Below are 20,719 nucleotides of genomic sequence, written 5' to 3' on the forward strand. Positions count from 1 at the left end.
GCTCCTGTGCGGATCTCTCTTGGATCTCGCGGCTGTTTTGGCTCTACTGTGGCGCGAGCGGATACTTACTGCCTGATTGGGGTTGTTTGCCAGGTCTGAGAACGTTTCCCTGCTGCTGCGGCTCTAATTGGCGTAAGAAACACGGCTGCTTGGCTTCACAGCTTTTGCCCTGACTGTTTGCTTGCTTCACCCCACGTGATTTCGCCAAGCTCTGCTTCGCGTGGCTTTGCATTTTAATCTCTATTTTTGTGTGTGTGGGTAAACCGTTTAAACCACCAGCCCCTCATTACCACTGGACTGACTTCTATTGACTGTGTGGGGATTGGGGATCTGTTGGGGTTAATTTGATTTCGATTTTGCATTTCGTTGATTACTATTAGTTTCTTTTCTTTTGCTGTTTATTTCCTTGATTTGGTAATTATTTCTCTTTTGTCATCATTGTAATCATTCTTTTTTTTTTTTTGGTTTATTGAAATTCAGTACTCATTAGTTGAGGTGATCTGTTAGTCCCCTTAATTAATATTATTTGTTCTCTTTAGTTTTGTTTAATTTCTATTACTCATTTTGGCAGCACATAACATTGGTTCATTTATTCGTTTAGTTTGTGTGTTGGTGGCTGCCAAACCCACAGTTTTGATATTTGTGTGTCATATCCTTTTGGGCACACTGATTGATCTGTTGTTTTGAGTGCGACCCCACTAATTTTCCTTTCTGTCCTTTCAGTTGCTGAGAGCCACGGGTGGAGGTGTTGGTGTCCTGGTGGCGGTGTCCCCTTCTGTGTGCTGTGTCTGGTTTGGGCTACCTCACGACTGTGCATGTGTGTGTGACTGGCACGTGTGATTGAGGGTGATTTACTTTTCGTGCTCCTTGGTTCCCAGGGATTTCCCCCTCACCTAGCGTCAGCTCCTCACTAGCGGTAAGCCTCAGCAACTGTTTGGTTCCCTTCCCCTCTTTTCCTCAAGTCCCACTGTTTTTCTGGTTTTACTGATTGTCAACTTTATATTGTTTAATAAACTTTGTTTTACTTTGCAACTGGAACCACGTCTCTTGCCTCTCAGTTTAAGGAACCTGAGTGCCTGTTCTAATTCCTTGGATGCAATTCCCAAGGTGGCGTTGTCGGACTTGTGAATGTATAAAATAAGTGATTTATATACGTATATTATATCTATAAATAATTATACCTCTACCTCTAACTTGTCACACCACTTAGGGTTGCCACAGTCGTATCATAATGTGTGTCATTGCATCAAATCATTTCATATAGAATCATATTGGAGCATTTTGCATTGTTTTATAGTGTATCATTATGTTTTATCTTATTGTAACATGTATAGTATCATGTGGTATCTTATGGTATTGTACTGTTTTATTGTATTGTACTGTAGGTTATTGTATCATATTAAAGCACACTGTATGCTATTGTTTTGTATTGGGTCTATTGTATTGTTTAACTGTCTAAGGTTAAGCCATAAAGGATTTTAAACATGACATGATGGCCTTTAAAAAGATTTTTATACTGTAACATACAAATAAAAGTGCTGCACTCAAAATTATTCTTAAAATATCAAAAGTAGAGTAGTTGGGATGAAAATTACTTGGAAAAAATAAATTTAATTATAGTAAAATACAGTATTTCTCTCTGAAATATAGCAAAGAACGCATGAAATGTCCCCAGAAAACTGCAAAGGGGTTAGTCTCAGGTAAGTGCCCCAACAGGTGAGCGACAGATACACCTGACTTTTAAAAACATATTTTATAATGTATGTGTAACAGGCTGTTACTACACTTGCATAATGAAGAAAGAGCCAGAATCGAAATATAAAATGTATTTAAAAACAAAAAAATCACATCGCCACACGCTGTCTCTACAAAGCGACTACTGCCACCTGCTGGCGAAAACGGAAACTGCACTAGAGCGACTGAAGCCGAGAGCAGGTGAGTTTTTCAGGGGAATGTATTTAAAATAATTCTGACAAAGAAATGATGAGGATGGGGACACTTTAGGGTAAATGTTTTTAATGTTTGAATTTAGAGTTTCCCATCTATAAATTTGAATGTGTTATCAAACCTTATTAATCAAATTTTCACAACAACAGACATAACAATTGACAGGCTATATGATTTAGTAATAAACTAATGATGTACTGTATCTATAATGAAACAATGTTGACACCATAAACCTAAAATTTGAGCATTTTAAAAAAAAAAAAAGATAAAATCACAATGATATTGCTTTAAATCATTTGTATATTCAGTTTGACTCGTTGCTTTTCACCCGTTGCTTCTTTTTTGATTAAAATCCAGGATAAACGAGTACAAACTGAGATCATGGCATCAAAAACATGAGTGCTAATTTCTCGTATTGACATCTTTTAATACTTCATTTTTTTTTACACTTTTATAACTTTACTAATGTTTCAAAGCCCATTTCGGTTGTCAAAAGGCCTCTGACAAGATTGAATGTGTCCGCTGTAAAATATGAGGAGAGTTCCCCCCCCAAGTGTGATCGTTTGTCAGACACAGAGGCAAAAACCAAAATATATTTAATGCTGCTGCTGACACAGCCAACAACATGTTCACATCTAAGTTCTAGAACCGTTTCTAGTGTTTTATTTAAATACACATTGTAGATCACTGACAACTCTACAGTTTTTAATGCAAACAAAGATATTGTATGAGAAATTTAAGTTTTCAAATTGTATTTTTATTTTTTCACATTTTTTAGGCAAATTATTTTAAGTGTGGGAAGAAACCAAGTGTGGCTGGTAGCACAGAGAAGAAGCTGGACATGATACAGGACTTCATTTTGATTAGATTTTTTCAGATTTTTTAATTTAACTTTTTTTTGCTAAATTATTTTAACTGTGGGAAGAAACCGAAGCGCTCGGAGTAAACCCATGCCTACACAGGGAGCCTCCTCACAGCAATGGGGTCAAGGCTCTGATGTGAACCTTCACCTCCTTGCTGCGAGTTAAACACTGACGCCCTCTGGGGCCTGAAGTCCTGCATCATGTCCCACCTACCCAAAGAAAAATCCCATGATGACTAGCTACGTTGGAACATGGCAGTGAACGGCTTGGCCACGGTCTTAAAGACGGATCGGAAGAACCCTTTGATGCCGGTTTTCTTCTTTGGAGCCTCCAGATGTCTCTTTAAGGTTCCCACTATGTGCTGCATGACCGTCTGTTGCTGCAGCAGCATGCTCCTCCAGATCTCCTCTGCACCTAGATCTTTACACAGCTCCTTGTACACTGCCTTCGAAGTCTTATTAATGGTGTCAATACTAAGACTGACCTCGATCTTGGAGCCTTCCATCTCTGCCCAGAGCAGCTCTGTCATTATTCTGAGGTGTTCTTTGAAGATGTCATTGGGCTGGTAAAGCTTAAGTTTTTTAAGAATCTGATATGCCAGCCCTGACACCATAACCTCACAGGTCAGTTTGTCCCATTTTAGTCCTTCCGTCTCACCTGTTGCTGGCTGTGCTGTCTCCTTTGCTTTTTCACTGACAGCTGGCTCATCAGTGACAGAAGCTGGTGCTGCGGTTAACAGGGGTGTCGTCTGTGTTTCTTCCTGTAACCAAGAAGCTTTACGTCCTGAGAGACTTTTCACAACTCCCTCAATCAGCCTCAGAGCACCAGTAGACGGGTGTGTACTCCTCTCATACTTCCCCGCCTGCTGGTTGAGCCAGTTCCACATCAGCTTCATAAACCTGTCCACTTCGGTGCGAATAAAACCCATGATGTGCACCTTTTGTTTCTTCTGTGGGTTCAGATTATTGAATATGAATTCACCCAGCATCTTCTGTGTGAATTCATGCAGACCGTTAGTGATGTCTCTGGCCATTCTCCTGAACAGACACATCACATCTGTGCCCGCTCTCCCGTCCTGTTCTTCTTCTGGTGGGATCATGTCCTCCACCAGGCAGTCCACGCCGTCGATTAGCAGCTTCATCGATGTTTTGTCTTTCTTTGGTAAGATGTCTTGGAACACTCTCTGAAGCTTTGCCACGACGTTGAGGATGGACTTCTTGGCAAACTTTTGGATGAAAAAGGCCTCTATTCTTCTCAACACCTTTGTCCAGCAGGATGTTGGTTCAGATGAGATCACTGACTCACATCTCCAGTGAGGTGGGTCTTCAGACTCCAGTTCAGCGTTGGCCATAATAACTTCCACAATGTCAGAAGCTGCCTGGTCTGTGTCTTTGTCAGAGCTGGACACAAGCAGGCCTAACTCTTCCTTTGAAACCTCATTATCACCATCAAAGACAGCGATATCATTTGTTTGGGCCTCCAGGATTGACTTGATTCTTTTAAAAGCTGTGGCTTTCAAGCTTTTCATGGGAAGAGTCCTTGGTGATTCATCCTCCACCAGTGGCGTTACGGGGGTCTGATATGACCCCCTGGTTACATCCAGCTCCTCCTCCTTCTCCTCCTCCTGCTGCTGCTGTGTCTCTGGTTCCTCTGATGTCTGAGATTCATCTTCGTCACTTGACTCAGGCAGGAATGACATATTCTTTTTTATGATTTTCAGAATATTGATAAAGCATTTTGCAATTTTCAGTCTTCCGGTGATAGACTTGGGGACTTCGTTTCTCACGCCGCCCCGCTCGGAATTCACCCTCTCCGTCACTTCTGTGACCACGAGCTCTGTCGCCTCCTCCGTGCTCCGGCAGCGGATGTCCTCTCGAACACCCAACACCTCCGCGAGGGTCAATGGAATAGAGTCACCCACACACTCGCGGACTTGGTCCTCCGTGACGCCCCTCTGGGATTTGCTGGATCCACAAGAGCCTTTTGCAGTTTTCGGCCGACTCTGCAGTGAGTTCCTCTTCTGCACCATCTCATGAATGTATTTGGATAATATGCTAATAATATCCAAAACCATCTCGGAAACTATCACCATTACTTTTCTTTCGTGGGATCCACTCTCCAGATCGACCCACTGTTTCACCGTCAGCTTGTCCAGAAACCTGATGACAATCGGACGAAGTGTCTCGGTTGGAATGCCTGGAATGTGGAGTTCCATCTCCTCTTGTGTGTTTCGGCTCTGCATTGTTTTTTTTTAGTTGAGTTCGTGTCTTTGAAACGATGCAGACTAGTTGCTGCCGTGAGAGCTAAGGGGATCCCTTTAAACAAATAAACAAATGTTTGTCTTCTGACAGGCTGGAACTAAAATAACTTCTGCTGTTGTGACGCACTGAGAAAAACGGACCTGTACACCACTTCAGTTTATAACATTTCACTTCAAAGGCTGGCTTTGATGTCTTGACGTTGACGATGACGTCATTGGGAAAGTTGTTAGAATGTAATTCTAATATGGTTGGACTGTCATGACGTCATATAAAATGGCTTTTTTCTTTTTTAAATTAAAAAAATATATATATTTATTTATTTTTAAACTTTATTGAGATTTGAAATTGACAAAAGGGATCCAGATAGTAAGGTTATATTAACTTCTATCTGATGAAACATGATGTATCACAGAAACTAAATATAATTGTGTGAAGTGTATCAGTGAAGGAAGTTCTTAAGAAAATGTTTTGCTTTATTTAATTTTTTTTCTCATGTGTTGAACATTCCAAAAAGGCACAGTTCTGAACAGACAGTTTTTGTATTTTTTCAAATCCAAACAAAACCAGGACCACAGACTCCTTCAGTTTGATCAGTTCATAGAAGGCATTAAGATAAGTCTCCAGAGGGGGGCAGTAAAGGGGCATTTAAGGTAGTGGACCAATTGTCATCCTTATTGCTCTAAAATTAACTGTCTAAGGAAGCTTAAAGAATAATGACCCCTCCCAAAAAATGGACTTTAATTTCCTAAAACAGCAAACATGCCTATGCGGGTGTACTGTGAAAAAAATGTGGTTTAACCAGGGAAGTTTTTACCCCTTTTTTACAGCATTATTTGCCCCCATGTGGGTTTTCTGTTGGCGGCCCACAGAAAGCCTTCTTGTCACAGAACTAATGACACAAATCTCTCTTTCATATAGCCTATTTATAGTAATATATCACATATTGTAAAAAACAAACAAAAAAAAAGGCCCTCTGTTGCAGTTCATAATTGTCAGAAGATCACCGGGGGAGCTTCCCACTGGGGCCTGAAGTGTAACAGTTATGTTAACCACAGATCTTTTAATTAAGTCCTGTCCTTTTCTTTTGTGCTTTCTTTATTGTCACTTATGAACCTCAACTGTCAAGGGAGAATGTGGCACACACTCACTATCCCTTCTGCATGTGTGTCTCCCTTACGTCACAGAGATGTGTGTGCATGTGTAAATTGTCCCAAGATGAATGAAAGTTCATGGTGAATGAGATGCTTGAATGCTGCTGTCCGCTATTTTAACTGGCGTTGTGGCGTTATTTTTGGCATACTGCACATTTTGCTTTTGTTTGCATACTGCATACTTTATATAGTAGGCTACATGTTGGAGCCAAAATGTGATTTTTTTCTGTCTTTCATTTCTCCTGCCATGAGAACTTCTGTTACTTAGATCGTTTGTGGGGATCATTTTGTATTTATTTGGAATTTGGTAACTGAACACTAATTGGAGCCTTGTTCTGTATAGGGCTTCAGGTGATTGCTGGCAGGTGTGGATTGAAGCAAACAGTTTTGGACGGATTATTGGACATTGTGATTTCTGAAAACGTGTTTAATAATAGGATGTGATATTTTAAAGGGAAGAAATATGTGGACATTCGATCTGTTACTTTGGCTGGAGCACGAGTCCGAAACTTCCACAACTTGCACCTCAACGTTAGTGTCTATTTAGATTAAAATTAGTTTGTATAAATTAAGCACTAACTACATTTTAGTCAAATCAGTATGTAATGCTAGTATAGTATGGAATTTGGAGTTTTTATAGATGCTCACGTCATAATAAAGCTCCTGGACCCTGTGAGGAGTAACTGCAGATGTTCCCTGAAGCTTGGATCTGGGCATCCTCCAGGCAGACCACCATGGTGGACAGTTTTAAAGTCCAGCCTGAAATCCAACTTCAGCCTCGACTGTTTTCCTCCTTTGTCCCTTTGCTTCAGGTAACATCACATGAGCCTGTGAGTACAACATTTTATTGTTCTAACAAGACTATGAGTCATTCTAGTTTAGTTATGTTGTTGATTTATATTTTGGTGTTTTGATATCATTTTCTTTTTTTTTCCTCGGTCACTTTGTCTCTTGTTGTCATGAGTTCTTATTGTTTAGTTTGTATATTGTGTTCCTGTCTTGGTTTAGTCTGGTTTAGTTGTGCATTTCATGTAGAGAATTTCCTGTTTTACTTTGTAGTCCTGTAATTCCTGAGTTTGGTTCCTAGTGTTTCCTGTTTTATTTTGTAGTTCTTGCCCCTTGTATGTCATGTCTTGTTTTACTTCCCTCCGTTGTTCTGTTTCCCGCCTTTCAGATTGTTTTCATCTGCCCTTGATTGTCTCACCTGTGTCTAATTAGCTTCACCTCCCAGGTTTATTAAGTCTTTGTGCTCCCTTGTGTCAGTGTCGGTTCGTCGTCATCTTTATCCCGAATCTTTGTCAGTGATCCTGTTACCCGAACCTGTACCTGGACTTTCTTGTGACTCCCTATGTTTCTGTTGGATTTTTGGTTTTACCTTTCAGTTGGATATTTTTGTTGGATTTCTACCTGGACTGTTTCCCAGTAAGCTTTTGTTTGTTGCCCTTTTGTCTTTTGTTAATTCAACTTTTGTTTGGTCTGCACCTTGGGTCCTCTCCCTTTTTGTTTTAGTCCAAACCCATCATGTTTCAACAGACTATATTATTGTTTTGTATTGTGTAGCTGTCTAAGGTGAAGCAATAAAGATTTTTTTTGCATGAAATTATGGCCTTCAAAAAGATTTTTATTTAAACTATTGTGATTACAAAAGACAAAATCAGCAATCAAGTGACTTGTCTTAAACTGTAACATGACATAGTTAGAAGCAGATGTGAAGCTTAATCAGATCCCACAACGACAAGAAACAACACTGAACAATCACCCAGCAGCTGCAGTGATAGATGATCAGAGTTCATTGATATAAAACTTATTTCCTGGTTTCCCATTTCCAAAGGTACACATCTCTCCTCCTTCAGGTTACACACCTGTGGACAAATCTATTTTAATTTGCACATAATTAGATACATGAACACCCAAATCCCTCAGCAGACATAATCTAAATAACTGCTTATATTCCAGTGTAATTAATATGGAATTGTTTCTCTGCCCACACTGCTGCCTTAACTTTCAAGTGTGGGCAGAGGCTGGTATTTCACCCCTGATATTTTGGCTTTGTACACGGCCACTCCGCTGATCATGCCAACAGCTGCAAGAAGACATCCAGCGATGAAAACCAGGTTGAGATTCAGGTTGATCCCTGGAGAAAGGAGAAGCACAACTTGAATCTGATCATGTCCAAACTGGGAGTCAAACAAGGCAGGTGTGCTGTGAAGAAAGCACTTCCTGTTTTCCTACCTGGGCTTTCTGTCCCGTCTGATGCTGATCTCACTGATCTCTTCAGGTGCAGGGGACCCTGGGAAATGAAGTGCGCCGTACTCTGGGTGACAGCCGCTCTCTTACGCTTGTAATTGCGGGGATTATTGGACAGTGTGGGGTTGAGGCATCCCTGCGAGCACCTGGTGTTGGGGTCTCCTGCTTGACACATCAGGACTGAGCAGCTGATGTACACCTGAATACAACAGGAAATGTGCTCATTATGTCAGGAAATTAACTGTTTTCAGCAGGATCCCTGAGAGGCAAGATACAACAAGAAAACTGTGGTCATCCATTTGTAAGTCATGGAAATAAATGTTTTGCAGCACAATAAGTTCGCAGGATAACTTCTCTAAGTTACTTTTTCTAATCTATGAAAATATGTCAGAAATTTGCCAGATGAAATAAAATAAACATCCCATTTTCCTACATATTTGTGGGTGTAATCTTCATTTTTCACAGCTACCCCATGTACTACTGGACTTTGTTTCTGGACTGAAACAATGACTGCATACAAAGATTGACAAGGCGTCTCACTGTACAACAATGAGGGCAAAATATCCCCTGGGGTAGGTGCTTCCATCTTGTACATTTGGAGCAATGACTGTATATAAAGATAGACAATGTGTCTCTCTATCTGCTCTCGTTGTACAAAAGTGAAGCCAAAATAACCCCGCAGCGGTCGCTGTCATCTGGCACATTTGGAGCCAGAGTCTGCACAGTAGAGACGGGCTGGTGGAGCCGCGGTATTGTCATACCGCCCCTACCTCTAACCAGAACACACCTTTACCCGATCAACAAAACAACAAATATCCCTCATGTGTAGTTAACAGCAGAACAGTTCAGTGACTGTAGTGTTAGTGTTACTGTTAGTTATATCTCCTGTCAATCATGAGGCCACGCCCCCTTTTATAGCATCAAATAACTAATTCAAAGTAAACTTGTCAGAAAAATGAACACTGTGACATAAATCAGCATGATAAGAACTAACTATAATGACAGAAACCATGTTTGAGAAAAATGTTTTTGACATGTATTTTGATTTTATAGTTTGACTCATGTCCCATCTGTTAACATGGAGGAGGCGGGCTTTATGAGCTATACTGCAGCCAGTCAGCAGGGGGCGATAGAGAGGGTTTGGCTTCACTTTAGGGAGCTGTCATGTCGGCCATCTTTTTATACAGTCTATGGACTGAAAGCATTGATATTTCAATGTCCCCATGCACTGTACAAACAACTTAGATATCATTTTATAAATTCCGTTAGATTAAAAAAAAACCAATTTGAGTTACTTGAGTTTCTCCAGTCTAACCACAAAGTGCATTCTTCACCTGGTCGTGTAAGCCAATGAACTTGAAGGCCTCCATGCTGAACCTGAACTGTCTGCTATGGGCAGAAGAATGGATTCTAACAGTTGAGTCCACGTTGCACCTGTCAGAGCAGATAAAAAAGTTCATGGGCAGAGGAGTTATTGTTTTGAGAGTGTCGATAAAAGCAGAAGATAAACAGAAAAAAAACAAACAAAAAAACACTCCCTAACTGGAATCAGAGCTTACAGAGCTTAGGGGGCGTACTCATGCCTACCCATTATCAATGATGGGGTAGGTTGGCCGGTAGTTGGGGTTGTCATATGGTGAAGCTCTGCAGGACTCCACAAACAGCTCGGTGTTGCTGACTGAAGACGTGGCCTCGATCTGCATGTAGATCCTGTTCCCTAAGCCGTACTCCAGAGGGTAAGAGCTCGGATCCATCATGGTCTGGAACTGGGCGTTAGGAAAGAACTCAAACTGGTACTTGAACTTTCCAAAGCCTTTCTCCCACACTGTGGTAATATTTCTGTGTGCTGTGAAGGCCTGAGTCACGTTCCCCCGTTTGGGGTACTGACAGTAGAACTTAACTTCCAGCAGGTGTTTCCTGGTGATCAGGTTTCTGCTGTTGTCAACTGTGCTGATTTCATTCTTAAACTTTAGGTACTCGTCATCTTCCTGCAGAGTAAGAGGATATGCATTCAGTCCTCACACTGTTAAGAAGGAAAAAGCAACAACTAAAAAAGGAACAAATGACCCCGTTACCTCGATCTGAGTGCCGCAGGCGTTGAGGGGGATGATGGCGATGACATGAGTGCTGTTTGAGTGTGTCTGCAGGCTGCAGACGACGTTGGACGGGTCATTGAGCTGCAGATGATCCTCATGTAGTCTGGGAAACGTTGATTTGTCAACCTCTCCTCTCATTGTGGACTGCTTGCAGATCACATTAGCTTCCACTAGAGCAAGAGATGTGCAATCCCTTTTATTTTCATTGAAAAACACACATTATGTTGAGAGCTACGCATGTTTTAAAAAAAGGATCATGTGTAATAAAGCCAAAACCATATTTTTAACACGAAATTGCTCAAAGTTTGTCACACGTCAAAACCAAAGACAAACCCAAATGCACGACTCAGAGACCAGAGTTCACAAAAAAACAGTTTCTTTACTGAAACAGTAAACAGGTTACAAGGACAAAATATCCAGGCAGGCAAACCAAGTTAGAGGGATCAGACTGAGGCAGAGTCGGGAAACAGGCAGGGTCGATATCAGGATCAAAAACGGATAATAAGGCAGGATACAAAAACGCTGGAAGGTATAGGTACGAGACACTATGACAATCTGGCAGAGGGTGAGTGGGGAAGCACATGTTAAATAGTGTGGGGAGTGATTAGGGAATGAGGAGCAGGTGAGGTGAGACTACAGGTGAAGGGACTTGTCTAGATGAGGTAGGAGTGGTTAGGAGGTGGAGCTGGAGAGGAGGCGGGGTGAGTGAACTAAGGGTGAGGGGAGCTGAGAGATGAGAGTGACCGGGTCTGAAATGAGAGAATTAGTAAACAGAATATTGCAGACAAACAGAATGAATATTGCAGGTGTATAACTAAAACCATGACAAAGTTACAGTATGGATTTTTCTGAAGTGGGCTTGTATGAGGTACCATTAGTCAGTGCAGTGGTTGTCAAACGTTTTCAATCATTTCTCCAGCTCAGTGACCCCTGACCAGCACAGGAAAGTTATGGTAGAAAAAAAGTGTATTTGAAGACCAAAAACGTCTATACTGAAAAACACTTCATGAGGTCCGAGGCTTCATGCAGCTGTTGATCTAATTTAAACCCTTCCCAGCCTCTGCACTGTTTTTGTTGGGAGAAAATTAAGCAAGGGTTGTTTTTGCCTGTATTTTTTAGCTGTATCACTTCAACGATTCAAACCAAGAATCCATTTTGTTGATTGTCATTAAATATCAAAACTGCCTTTGGCTGATTTAACAACATAACAAACTTGATGTTATCGTGTTTGCTGTGACAGTTGACGGTCTACAACAGTTAACAATTGCACTGAAAATAAGAAAATTACAAATTAATTACAAAAGTACAATTATTATAGGAATTAAACATGACTGTACCTTTTTTATTTCAATACCGTTTGCAGTTCTCCAAAATACCTCTTGCTGTATTAGTACACCTGCAGAAACTCATATAGGCTAATGTAAACCAGGCATGTAGCCAAAGCATTAAGCATCATTATGTATATGTGCATCTATATTCATACCATTACAGCTTAAGTCACACTACAAAATGTTGATGCTTAAGTAGTAAATAGACTGACCTGTCCTCTCTCCAACGTCGACCACAACACACCTCATATCTGACTGATAGACGTTGGACCTGAAAAACATCCGAGGAACACTGAACACTTAAACTGTGGAGAGAAATGTAGCTGATTCATCATGAACATCATTAACAGGTACATCGTATACATCGTTGAATTTTATTTTTGCACAATTTACAATACACAAAAAGACAAAGATAACATGTAACAATATACAGTGAAGGGATTGACAGAAAACCCAATGGGCTTATTTAAAGTCTCCACTGAAATAATGTTAGAAATTTCACAATTTTATAAAGAACACAAAATTAGCACAGGGAAATAATATAACAACATATGATGGCAAACGAATAATATATATACTGTATATTGACAACAATAATACAACTAGTATCAAATTAAAATTTAAAATAGAGATTGTCAGTGTGTAGTGTGTATGTATGTGAGTATGTGTTTTGAGAATACTTGAGGTAAACAAATAAAACATGGATACATGGACAACAATGCATCAAAAGAGTAGTTTGAAGACAGCAGTTAGATGGTCTTTACGGCAACATTTTATGAACAATTTTTTTAAATGTCATAAAAGCCATTCCAAATACCTCAAAATCGTATGGAAAATTGACCTCTGCAAGTGAGAAATTTAAGATCTGAACATTCTGGAGGACCAACATTTTGCTCACAGTGCATTGTGTCTGTCACTTCTCCTTGGCCAAGCTATATAAACTCTTCAATCTCCTGAGTCTTCTTCCGTTTCTGGTTTGTCAAGCTACACAAATTCCCTCACAGTTAGCATAATAAAGAGCTGTAAAGGTAACATTGTGTCTGTCATTCCTGTTATCAGGCTGCAGAATTACAGATTATGGGCCGTAAATGAGGCTATGCAATGACCGACCTGTGTAACAAGTTGCAAAAGGGTTTTAATTTTTGGTAAGGCAAAATTGATCTAACGCTCTACTTTTCTCAGGAGGTAACGCAGTAACGTAACAAGTTACTTTTAAAAGTAACGTTACCACTGCTACCAAACCATCGACCTCTAGTGCTGTGTCTTGTGAATATAGCTCCCTATTCATAATCATGTGTATGTCAGCAGCTTTTGCACTCTCATTGCACTTTTGTCCATCGTCTCCTGTCCTGTGTTATTGTTGTGTTTTTAAATAATGTACACTACCAGTCAAAAGTTTGGACACACTTTCCCATTCACTTGTATGAGAAAATGTGTCCAAACTTTTGACTGGTAGTGTATATATATTTAAATCTTTATCTATAGGCCTGTACATAGCAGTTTTAGTTTTTGTTACCTTTAATTAATTAATTAATTAATTAATGTTACTTGTATTCTTGAATAAAATTCACTGAGATCAGGCATTTCAGGAAATGATGGCTCCAGTTACATCAATTATCTAGAGCAGAAAGACATTCACAGCAAAACTTGCTCCCAAGTGGCTCAGCACTTACCGTGTTGTGGCTCGAGTGGGTCCTGTTAACTGTGACGTTGTGATGTGGGACAGTGGAGCGGACAGGAAGGTGGTGCATGTCGCCCGTTTAAAGTCCTGCTATGCCACGGACAAAAAGACAAGGTGGACAAGCAGCCACTCCTTTATGAGGAGGTATCCATGAGGTCTTCCTGGGCTTCCCCGGAGAAATGGACACAAGTAGGAGGACGATGACGACAGAGGACAGTCTGCTGGAATGCACTTTTTTGTAAGGGGGAGACCCCAAATGCGATAAATGGCTGACCATTGGATATCAACATGGCGCACACTCACAGCACTCTTGTACAGCAGGAAGAGGTTCAGTCCATTTGTGTCCAACTGCCAGACCTACGTAGTCTTCTATTTTCTTAATTCCTCTGTCCCCACAAACTGGAATCATCCCACCAATTTACCCTCCAAATCTACGTTACCCCTCGAATCTACTATTCCCAGTAACATTATAGCGCAACAAGTATAAATATAAACTTCTAAGTTTAATCCAAAAGGCAACTGGACTTGGTTGAAGTTCTTCAAGACGTCTTTAACGTTAGCTGTGAGTTAGCTGAACCAAGTACACCTCTGGTGTTGATGGGTCGTTAAGCTCACATGATCCTGAGTGTGAGTGTGATCTCAGCTGGGGCATCACACCTGTGGTGTGGCCACTATGTGACGCACAAAAAAGATGTGGTCACATTTTGTTGTGAAGTAAGTACCTGATTGTGATGATCACGTGTATTTCAGCTATTGCTGATGAATTATTCTCTGTGTTAAAACACACTTATCTAGTTTTTGTGGACTTGTTAACCTTGTGCAATACCCAGCAGCATCAGAAGGTGGCAGCAGGACGTTGGACAGCCGACCAGGATCCCGCTTTGCACTCTTGTTGACCCTCTCGCTATTCTGCTACGAGGATCAATGCAGCAACAGCCTTACGTTGCCCTGTCTGCTCATTATACCTTTTAAACAGGTTAGTGTCATGTATAAGCATGAAAAACACACAAGAATGGTACTTTGAAATAATGTATAATAATTAATGTATTTGTGCGGACTGTGTGTGAGTTGGAAGTGTGTTTTGAGAATGTTTGTGCCACGGAAATATAGGCTGCTTCCCAAGTCTCTTATTTGATAGCTCCTCGCCCGAACCGGAAGTAGTTCCGGAGCCGCCATATTGAGGACATAGACTGTATAAATAATGGACGTAGTCTCAGTGACGTCACCCATTGGTTTCTGAAGAAGTGTTTGGAAGCCCGAATTGCGCCGCCGCTGGGGGTCGCCATATTGGTAATGCCAGAGACGGCAAATCCAGAGGCAGGCAAAGAGGCGGAGCACGACCGAGCTACAGCCTATGGCTGAGCTCTATGGGCGGGCCGCATGAATCAGCCAGCTACGGCTATGAAGCTAGGCTATATGCTCCTCAGCGTAGCTAACGGTTATTATCCATAGACTGTATAAATCATGAATGAGCTGGTTTGACTTTCCCAGGAGGACATTCTGTCGGTGACTGACTGCAGGTGTTTAGTTATCAGACTAAAGAAGTAGCGGACTCGCTGCTCGCTCGCCCGGTGAGAGAGCGGCGAGCCGACACGTAACGGGAAACGTAAAAGAACCGGTCTTTATCACTACGGTCCGATGTAATCTCTCCGGGGAAACGCCAACAACTCCTGACTCCTATTTACTGACCGACGATTAAATAAATAAACACTGCACAGGCTAACAAGCAGTTAAAGGGAGCACAGTATACCTGCTACTTAGTGCTAAAAATATTTCAATACAATAACACTAGCATTTAACTCACCGAAAAGCTGGAGCTCAGACTTCTTGCACAGCCATAAAGTTCCATAAATCCCACAGAGAGATTATTTGTCCAAACTTTGAATGAAAAAATCCCCTAAAGTCTCCAACAACACAAACAGGTGAAGTTAAGCTCAGTGTCTGTGTGTCTGTGTTGACGTCTAGCAGACAGCCAGCAGGATCCACCTGTCAATCAATTGATCCGGCCCCTATGATTTAAGGCTTAATATAATTAAAACGAGTGTGTTAAATAAAAATTCACCCCCCGTACAGTTATCCTGAACAATAAAATTAGCTATTTATAACAAAACTGTTTTTTGTACCAGGCTGTAAACATGTTTATTTCAGCTGTAAAAATGGGCATTTTCCCACCTGCTATAATGTTATTTCTTGTTTTGTGGAGCCAGCCTCAAGTGGCCACTCGAGGAACTGCAGTTTTTTGCACTTCCGCATTTGGCTTCATTTTTCAACACCAGAGGTTGCCGCTTGATTGAGGACCGTCTCAAAGCTCTTATCGCTGCTCGGAGGAGCGAGGAGCGAGGAGAGAGGAGGGAGTTCCGAGGAGCGATAAGCGAGGATACGCGAGAGCAGCCTCCACGGAAGTCTTTTACTGGCCGACACGCCCCCTTATTAGATATCAGTTAGTGATTGGACGCTGCAGCAGATCGGATTTGACAACCTGAGATCGTTTAGAACAAAATATTGATCATAACTTGTCGTAAAATATATAAAATGCAGTGAATAACTGCAGATTTGATTTGTTTTCTGAGTCAACATCTGAGTAAAAATAATAAAAATCAAAAGTGGCAAAAACAGATTCATTTCTATTAAATGTAATCTAAAAAAATACCTCTCGTCATGATCAGTTATTCCCCTGCTAACTTTTATTACAGATGAATGAAAGAATTCAGAGGGAGCAGGAGAGTCTCTCTGTCAGCAGGTAACACTTTTTACGTGTGAGAGATCATCAGGTCGGGTTTGATCAGCGTGACGTGATTTCTATTTATCCTGAAACTTTTAGCCTAATCAATAATGTTCATAGTTCATGAACAGACAGTATTTGGGCTTATTAAATAATGAATTCTGATCAGATGATCAGTGATCAAAAATGTTTATAATGAACAAATAATATAAAGACACAGTGCTGTAGGAAATGTCCGTCTGGCTCTGCAGCAGGAACACAGACTGCAGCCTGTTCTTCATGTGCAGGTGTTTGTTACACAGGTAACAGGTTACAGAGAGGCAACACTGTTACTGTGCGTTTTATTAGAATTAATACAGAGCACATGTGTGCAGACAGAAACAGCTGTTAAAGCAGACTGACAGCTGATCCAGCGGTGATCAGCTGACGCGATCATCACAAACGGACGTCGCAGCACGTGACGCTTCATCGGAAAGGACGTCTCATGTCTCTTAAAAAACATTCCCTCGTTTCCTCTCTCCTCTCTTGGTTTCCTCGCGTCTCTCGATGCATCTCTGGTGGGAGGGACTAAGACGCAAGTGAACGACGCAAGTGAAGGGAACATGGATGCAATTTAAGAGGCTTGGGAAGCAGCCGTAGTGTGTCATCTCGTCGCCCCTTTTCTCTTTGGCTCCGCCCACTTACGGGTTGCTCTGCTCCAGTCTGCTCGCGTCCACCGGTATAGGTAGGTTAGTGTGTGTGAGGTGTTGCTGGCTTGTTTGAAATAAATATCCCTTGTTGCGCTGCCGTACTAGCCGTTTTTGCTTGTTTTAGACGCTCCTGTGCGGATCTCTCTTGGATCTCGCGGCTGTTTTGGCTCTCCTGTGGCGCGAGCGGATACTTACTGCCTGATTGGGGTTGTTTGCCAGGTCTGAGAACGTTTCCCTGCTGCTGCGGCTCTAATTGGCGTAAGAAACACGGCTGCTTGGCTTCACAGCTTTTGCCCTGACTGTTTGCTTGCTTCACCCCACGTGATTTCGCCAAGCTCTGCTTCGCGTGGCTTTGCATTTTAATCTCTATTTTTGTGTGTGTGGGTAAACCGTTTAAACCACCAGCCCCTCATTACCACTGGACTGACTTCTATTGACTGTGTGGCGATTGGGGATCTGTTGGGGTTAATTTGATTTCGATTTTGCATTTCGTTGATTACTATTAGTTTCTTTTCTTTTGCTGTTTATTTCCTTGATTTGGTAATTATTTCTCTTTTGTCATCATTGTAATCATTCTTTTTTTTTTTTTTGGTTTATTGAAATTCAGTACTCATTAGTTGAGGTGATCTGTTAGTCCCCTTAATTAATATTATTTGTTCTCTTTAGTTTTGTTTAATTTCTATTACTCATTTTGGCAGCACATAACATTGGTTCATTTATTCGTTTAGTTTGTGTGTTGGTGGCTGCCAAACCCACAGTTTTGATATTTGTGTGTCATATCCTTTTGGGCACACTGATTGATCTGTTGTTTTGAGTGCGACCCCACTAATTTTCCTTTCTGTCCTTTCAGTTGCTGAGAGCCACGGGTGGAGGTGTTGGTGTCCTGGTGGCGGTGTCCCCTTCTGTGTGCTGTGTCTGGTTTGGGCTACCTCACGACTGTGCATGTGTGTGTGACTGGCACGTGTGATTGAGGGTGATTTACTTTTCGTGCTCCTTGGTTCCCAGGGATTTCCCCCTCACCTAGTGTCAGCTCCTCACTAGCGGTAAGCCTCAGCAACTGTTTGGTTCCCTTCCCCTCTTTTCCTCAAGTCCCACTGTTTTTCTGGTTTTACTGATTGTCAACTTTATATTGTTTAATAAACTTTGTTTTACTTTGCAACTGGAACCACGTCTCTTGCCTCTCAGTTTAAGGAACCTGAGTGCCTGTTCTAATTCCTTGGATGCAATTCCCAAGGTGGCGTTGTCGGACTTGTGAATGTATAAAATAAGTGATTTATATACGTATATTATATCTATAAATAATTATACCTCTACCTCTAACTTGTCACACCACTTAGGGTTGCCACAGTCGTATCATAATGTGTGTCATTGCATCAAATCGTTTCATATAGAATCATATTGGAGCATTTTGCATTGTTTTATAGTGTATCATTATGTTTTATCTTATTGTAACATGTATAGTATCATGTGGTATCTTATGGTATTGTACTGTTTTATTGTATTGTACTGTAGGTTATTGTATCATATTAAAGCACACTGTATGCTATTGTTTTGTATTGGGTCTATTGTATTGTTTAACTGTCTAAGGTTAAGCCATAAAGGATTTTAAACATGACATGATGGCCTTTAAAAAGATTTTTATACTGTAACATACAAATAAAAGTGCTGCACTCAAAATTATTCTTAAAATATCAAAAGTAGAGTAGTTGGGATGAAAATTACTTGGAAAAAATAAATTTAATTATAGTAAAATACAGTATTTCTCTCTGAAATATAGCAAAGAACGCATGAAATGTCCCCAGAAAACTGCAAAGGGGTTAGTCTCAGGTAAGTGCCCCAACAGGTGAGCTACAGATACACCTGACTTTTAAAAAAATATTTTATAATGTATGTGTAACAGGCTGTTACTACACTTGCATAATGAAGAAAGAGCCAGAATCGAAATATAAAATGTATTTAAAAACAAAAAAATCACATCGCCACACGCTGTCTCTACAAAGCGACTACTGCCACCTGCTGGCGAAAACGGAAACTGCACTAGAGCGACTGAAGCCGAGAGCAGGTGAGTTTTTCAGGGGAATGTATTTAAAATAATTCTGACAAAGAAATGATGAGGATGGGGACACTTTAGGGTAAATGTTTTTAATGTTTGAATTTAGAGTTTCCCATCTATAAATTTGAATGTGTTATCAAACCTTATTAATCAAATTTTCACAACAACAGACATAACAATTGACAGGCTATATGATTTAGTAATAAACTAATGATGTACTGTATCTATAATGAAACAATGTTGACACCATAAACCTAAAATTTGAGCATTTTAAAAAAAAAAAAAGATAAAATCACAATGATATTGCTTTAAATCATTTGTATATTCAGTTTGACTCGTTGCTTTTCACCCGTTGCTTCTTTTTTGATTAAAATCCAGGATAAACGAGTACAAACTGAGATCATGGCATCAAAAACATGAGTGCTAATTTCTCGTATTGACATCTTTTCATACTTCATTTTTTTTTACACTTTTATAACTTTACTAATGTTTCAAAGCCCATTTCGGTTGTCAAAAGGCCTCTGACAAGATTGAATGTGTCCGCTGTAAAATATGAGGAGAGTTCCCCCCCCAAGTGTGATCGTTTGTCAGACACAGAGGCAAAAACCAAAATATATTTAATGCTGCTGCTGACACAGCCAACAACATGTTCACATCTAAGTTCTAGAACCGTTTCTAGTGTTTTATTTAAATACACATTGTAGATCACTGACAACTCTACAGTTTTTAATGCAAACAAAGATATTGTATGAGAAATTTAAGTTTTCAAATTTCATTTTTATTTTTTCACATTTTTTAATTGAATTTTTTAGGCAAATTATTTTAAGTGTGGGAAGAAACCAAGTGTGGCTGGTAGCACAGAGAAGAAGCTGGACATGATACAGGACTTCATTTTGATTAGATTTTTTCAGATTTTTTAATTTAACTTTTTTTTGCTAAATTATTTTAACTGTGGGAAGAAACCGAAGCGCTCGGAGTAAACCCATGCCTACACAGGGAGCCTCCTCACAGCAATGGGGTCAAGGCTCTGATGTGAACCTTCACCTCCTTGCTGCGAGTTAAACACTGACGCCCTCTGGGGCCTGAAGTCCTGCATCATGTCCCACCTACCCAAAGAAAAATCCCATGATGACTAGCTACGTTGGAACATGGCAGTGAACGGCTTGGCCACGGTCTTAAAGACGGATCGGAAGAACCCTTTGATGCCGGTTTTCTTCTTTGGAGCCTCCAGATGTCTCTTTAAGGTTCCCACTATGTGCTGCATGACCGTCTGTTGCTGCAGCAGCATGCTCCTCCAGATCTCCTCTGCACCTAGATCTTTACACAGCTCCTTGTACACTGCCTTCGAAGTCTTATTAATGCTGTCAATACTAAGACTGACCTCGATCTTGGAGCCTTCCATCTCTGCCATGAGCAGCTCTGTCATTATTCTGAGGTCTTCTTTGAAGATGTCATTGGGCTGGTAAAGCTTAAGTTTTTTAAGAATCTGATATGCCAGCCCTGACACCATAACCTCACAGGTCAGTTTGTCCCATTTTAGTCCTTCCGTCTCACCTGTTGCTGGCTGTGCTGTCTCCTTTGCTTTGTCAATGACAGCTGGCTCATCAGTGACAGAAGCTGGTGCTGCGGTTAACAGGGGTGTCGTCTGTGTTTCTTCCTGTAACCAAGAAGCTTTACGTCC

At 40.8% G+C, this 20,719-nt stretch overlaps 1 protein-coding gene across 1 annotated transcript; it reads right to left on the bottom strand.

The window, feature by feature from the left end:
- Window positions 1-8,219: 8,219 nt before the first annotated feature.
- On the bottom strand, window positions 8,220-20,137 carry LOC138588931 (CUB and zona pellucida-like domain-containing protein 1). Its single transcript, XM_069659188.1, has 7 exons — window positions 20,031-20,137; window positions 12,106-12,164; window positions 10,545-10,735; window positions 10,057-10,457; window positions 9,804-9,903; window positions 8,455-8,668; window positions 8,220-8,356 (listed from the first exon to the last, which is right to left on the bottom strand). The coding sequence occupies exons 1-7, from the start codon at window positions 20,135-20,137 to the stop codon at window positions 8,220-8,222; spliced, it is 1,209 nt and encodes a 402-aa protein (XP_069515289.1).
- Between the last annotated feature and the right edge of the window lie 582 nt (window positions 20,138-20,719).

The sequence above is a fragment of the Semicossyphus pulcher genome, unplaced genomic scaffold (genome assembly GCF_022749685.1).
Source record: "Semicossyphus pulcher isolate SPU_LCO1_2020_fin unplaced genomic scaffold, fSemPul1.0.p SCAF_1, whole genome shotgun sequence".
Taxonomy (NCBI): Eukaryota; Metazoa; Chordata; class Actinopteri; order Labriformes; family Labridae; genus Semicossyphus; species Semicossyphus pulcher.

Coding starts and splice junctions, on each gene's coding strand:
- LOC138588931 (XM_069659188.1), bottom strand. CDS start 20,137: ATGATGCAGGACTTCAGGCCCCAGAGGGCGTCAGTGTTTAACTCGCAG. Junction 12,165..20,030: donor GCTGTGAGGAGGCTCCCTGT/GTAGGCATGGGT, acceptor GATGTTTTTCAG/GTCCAACGTCTATCAGTCAG. Junction 10,736..12,105: donor CGACGTTGGAGAGAGGACAG/GTCAGTCTATTT, acceptor CTCTTGCTCTAG/TGGAAGCTAATGTGATCTGC.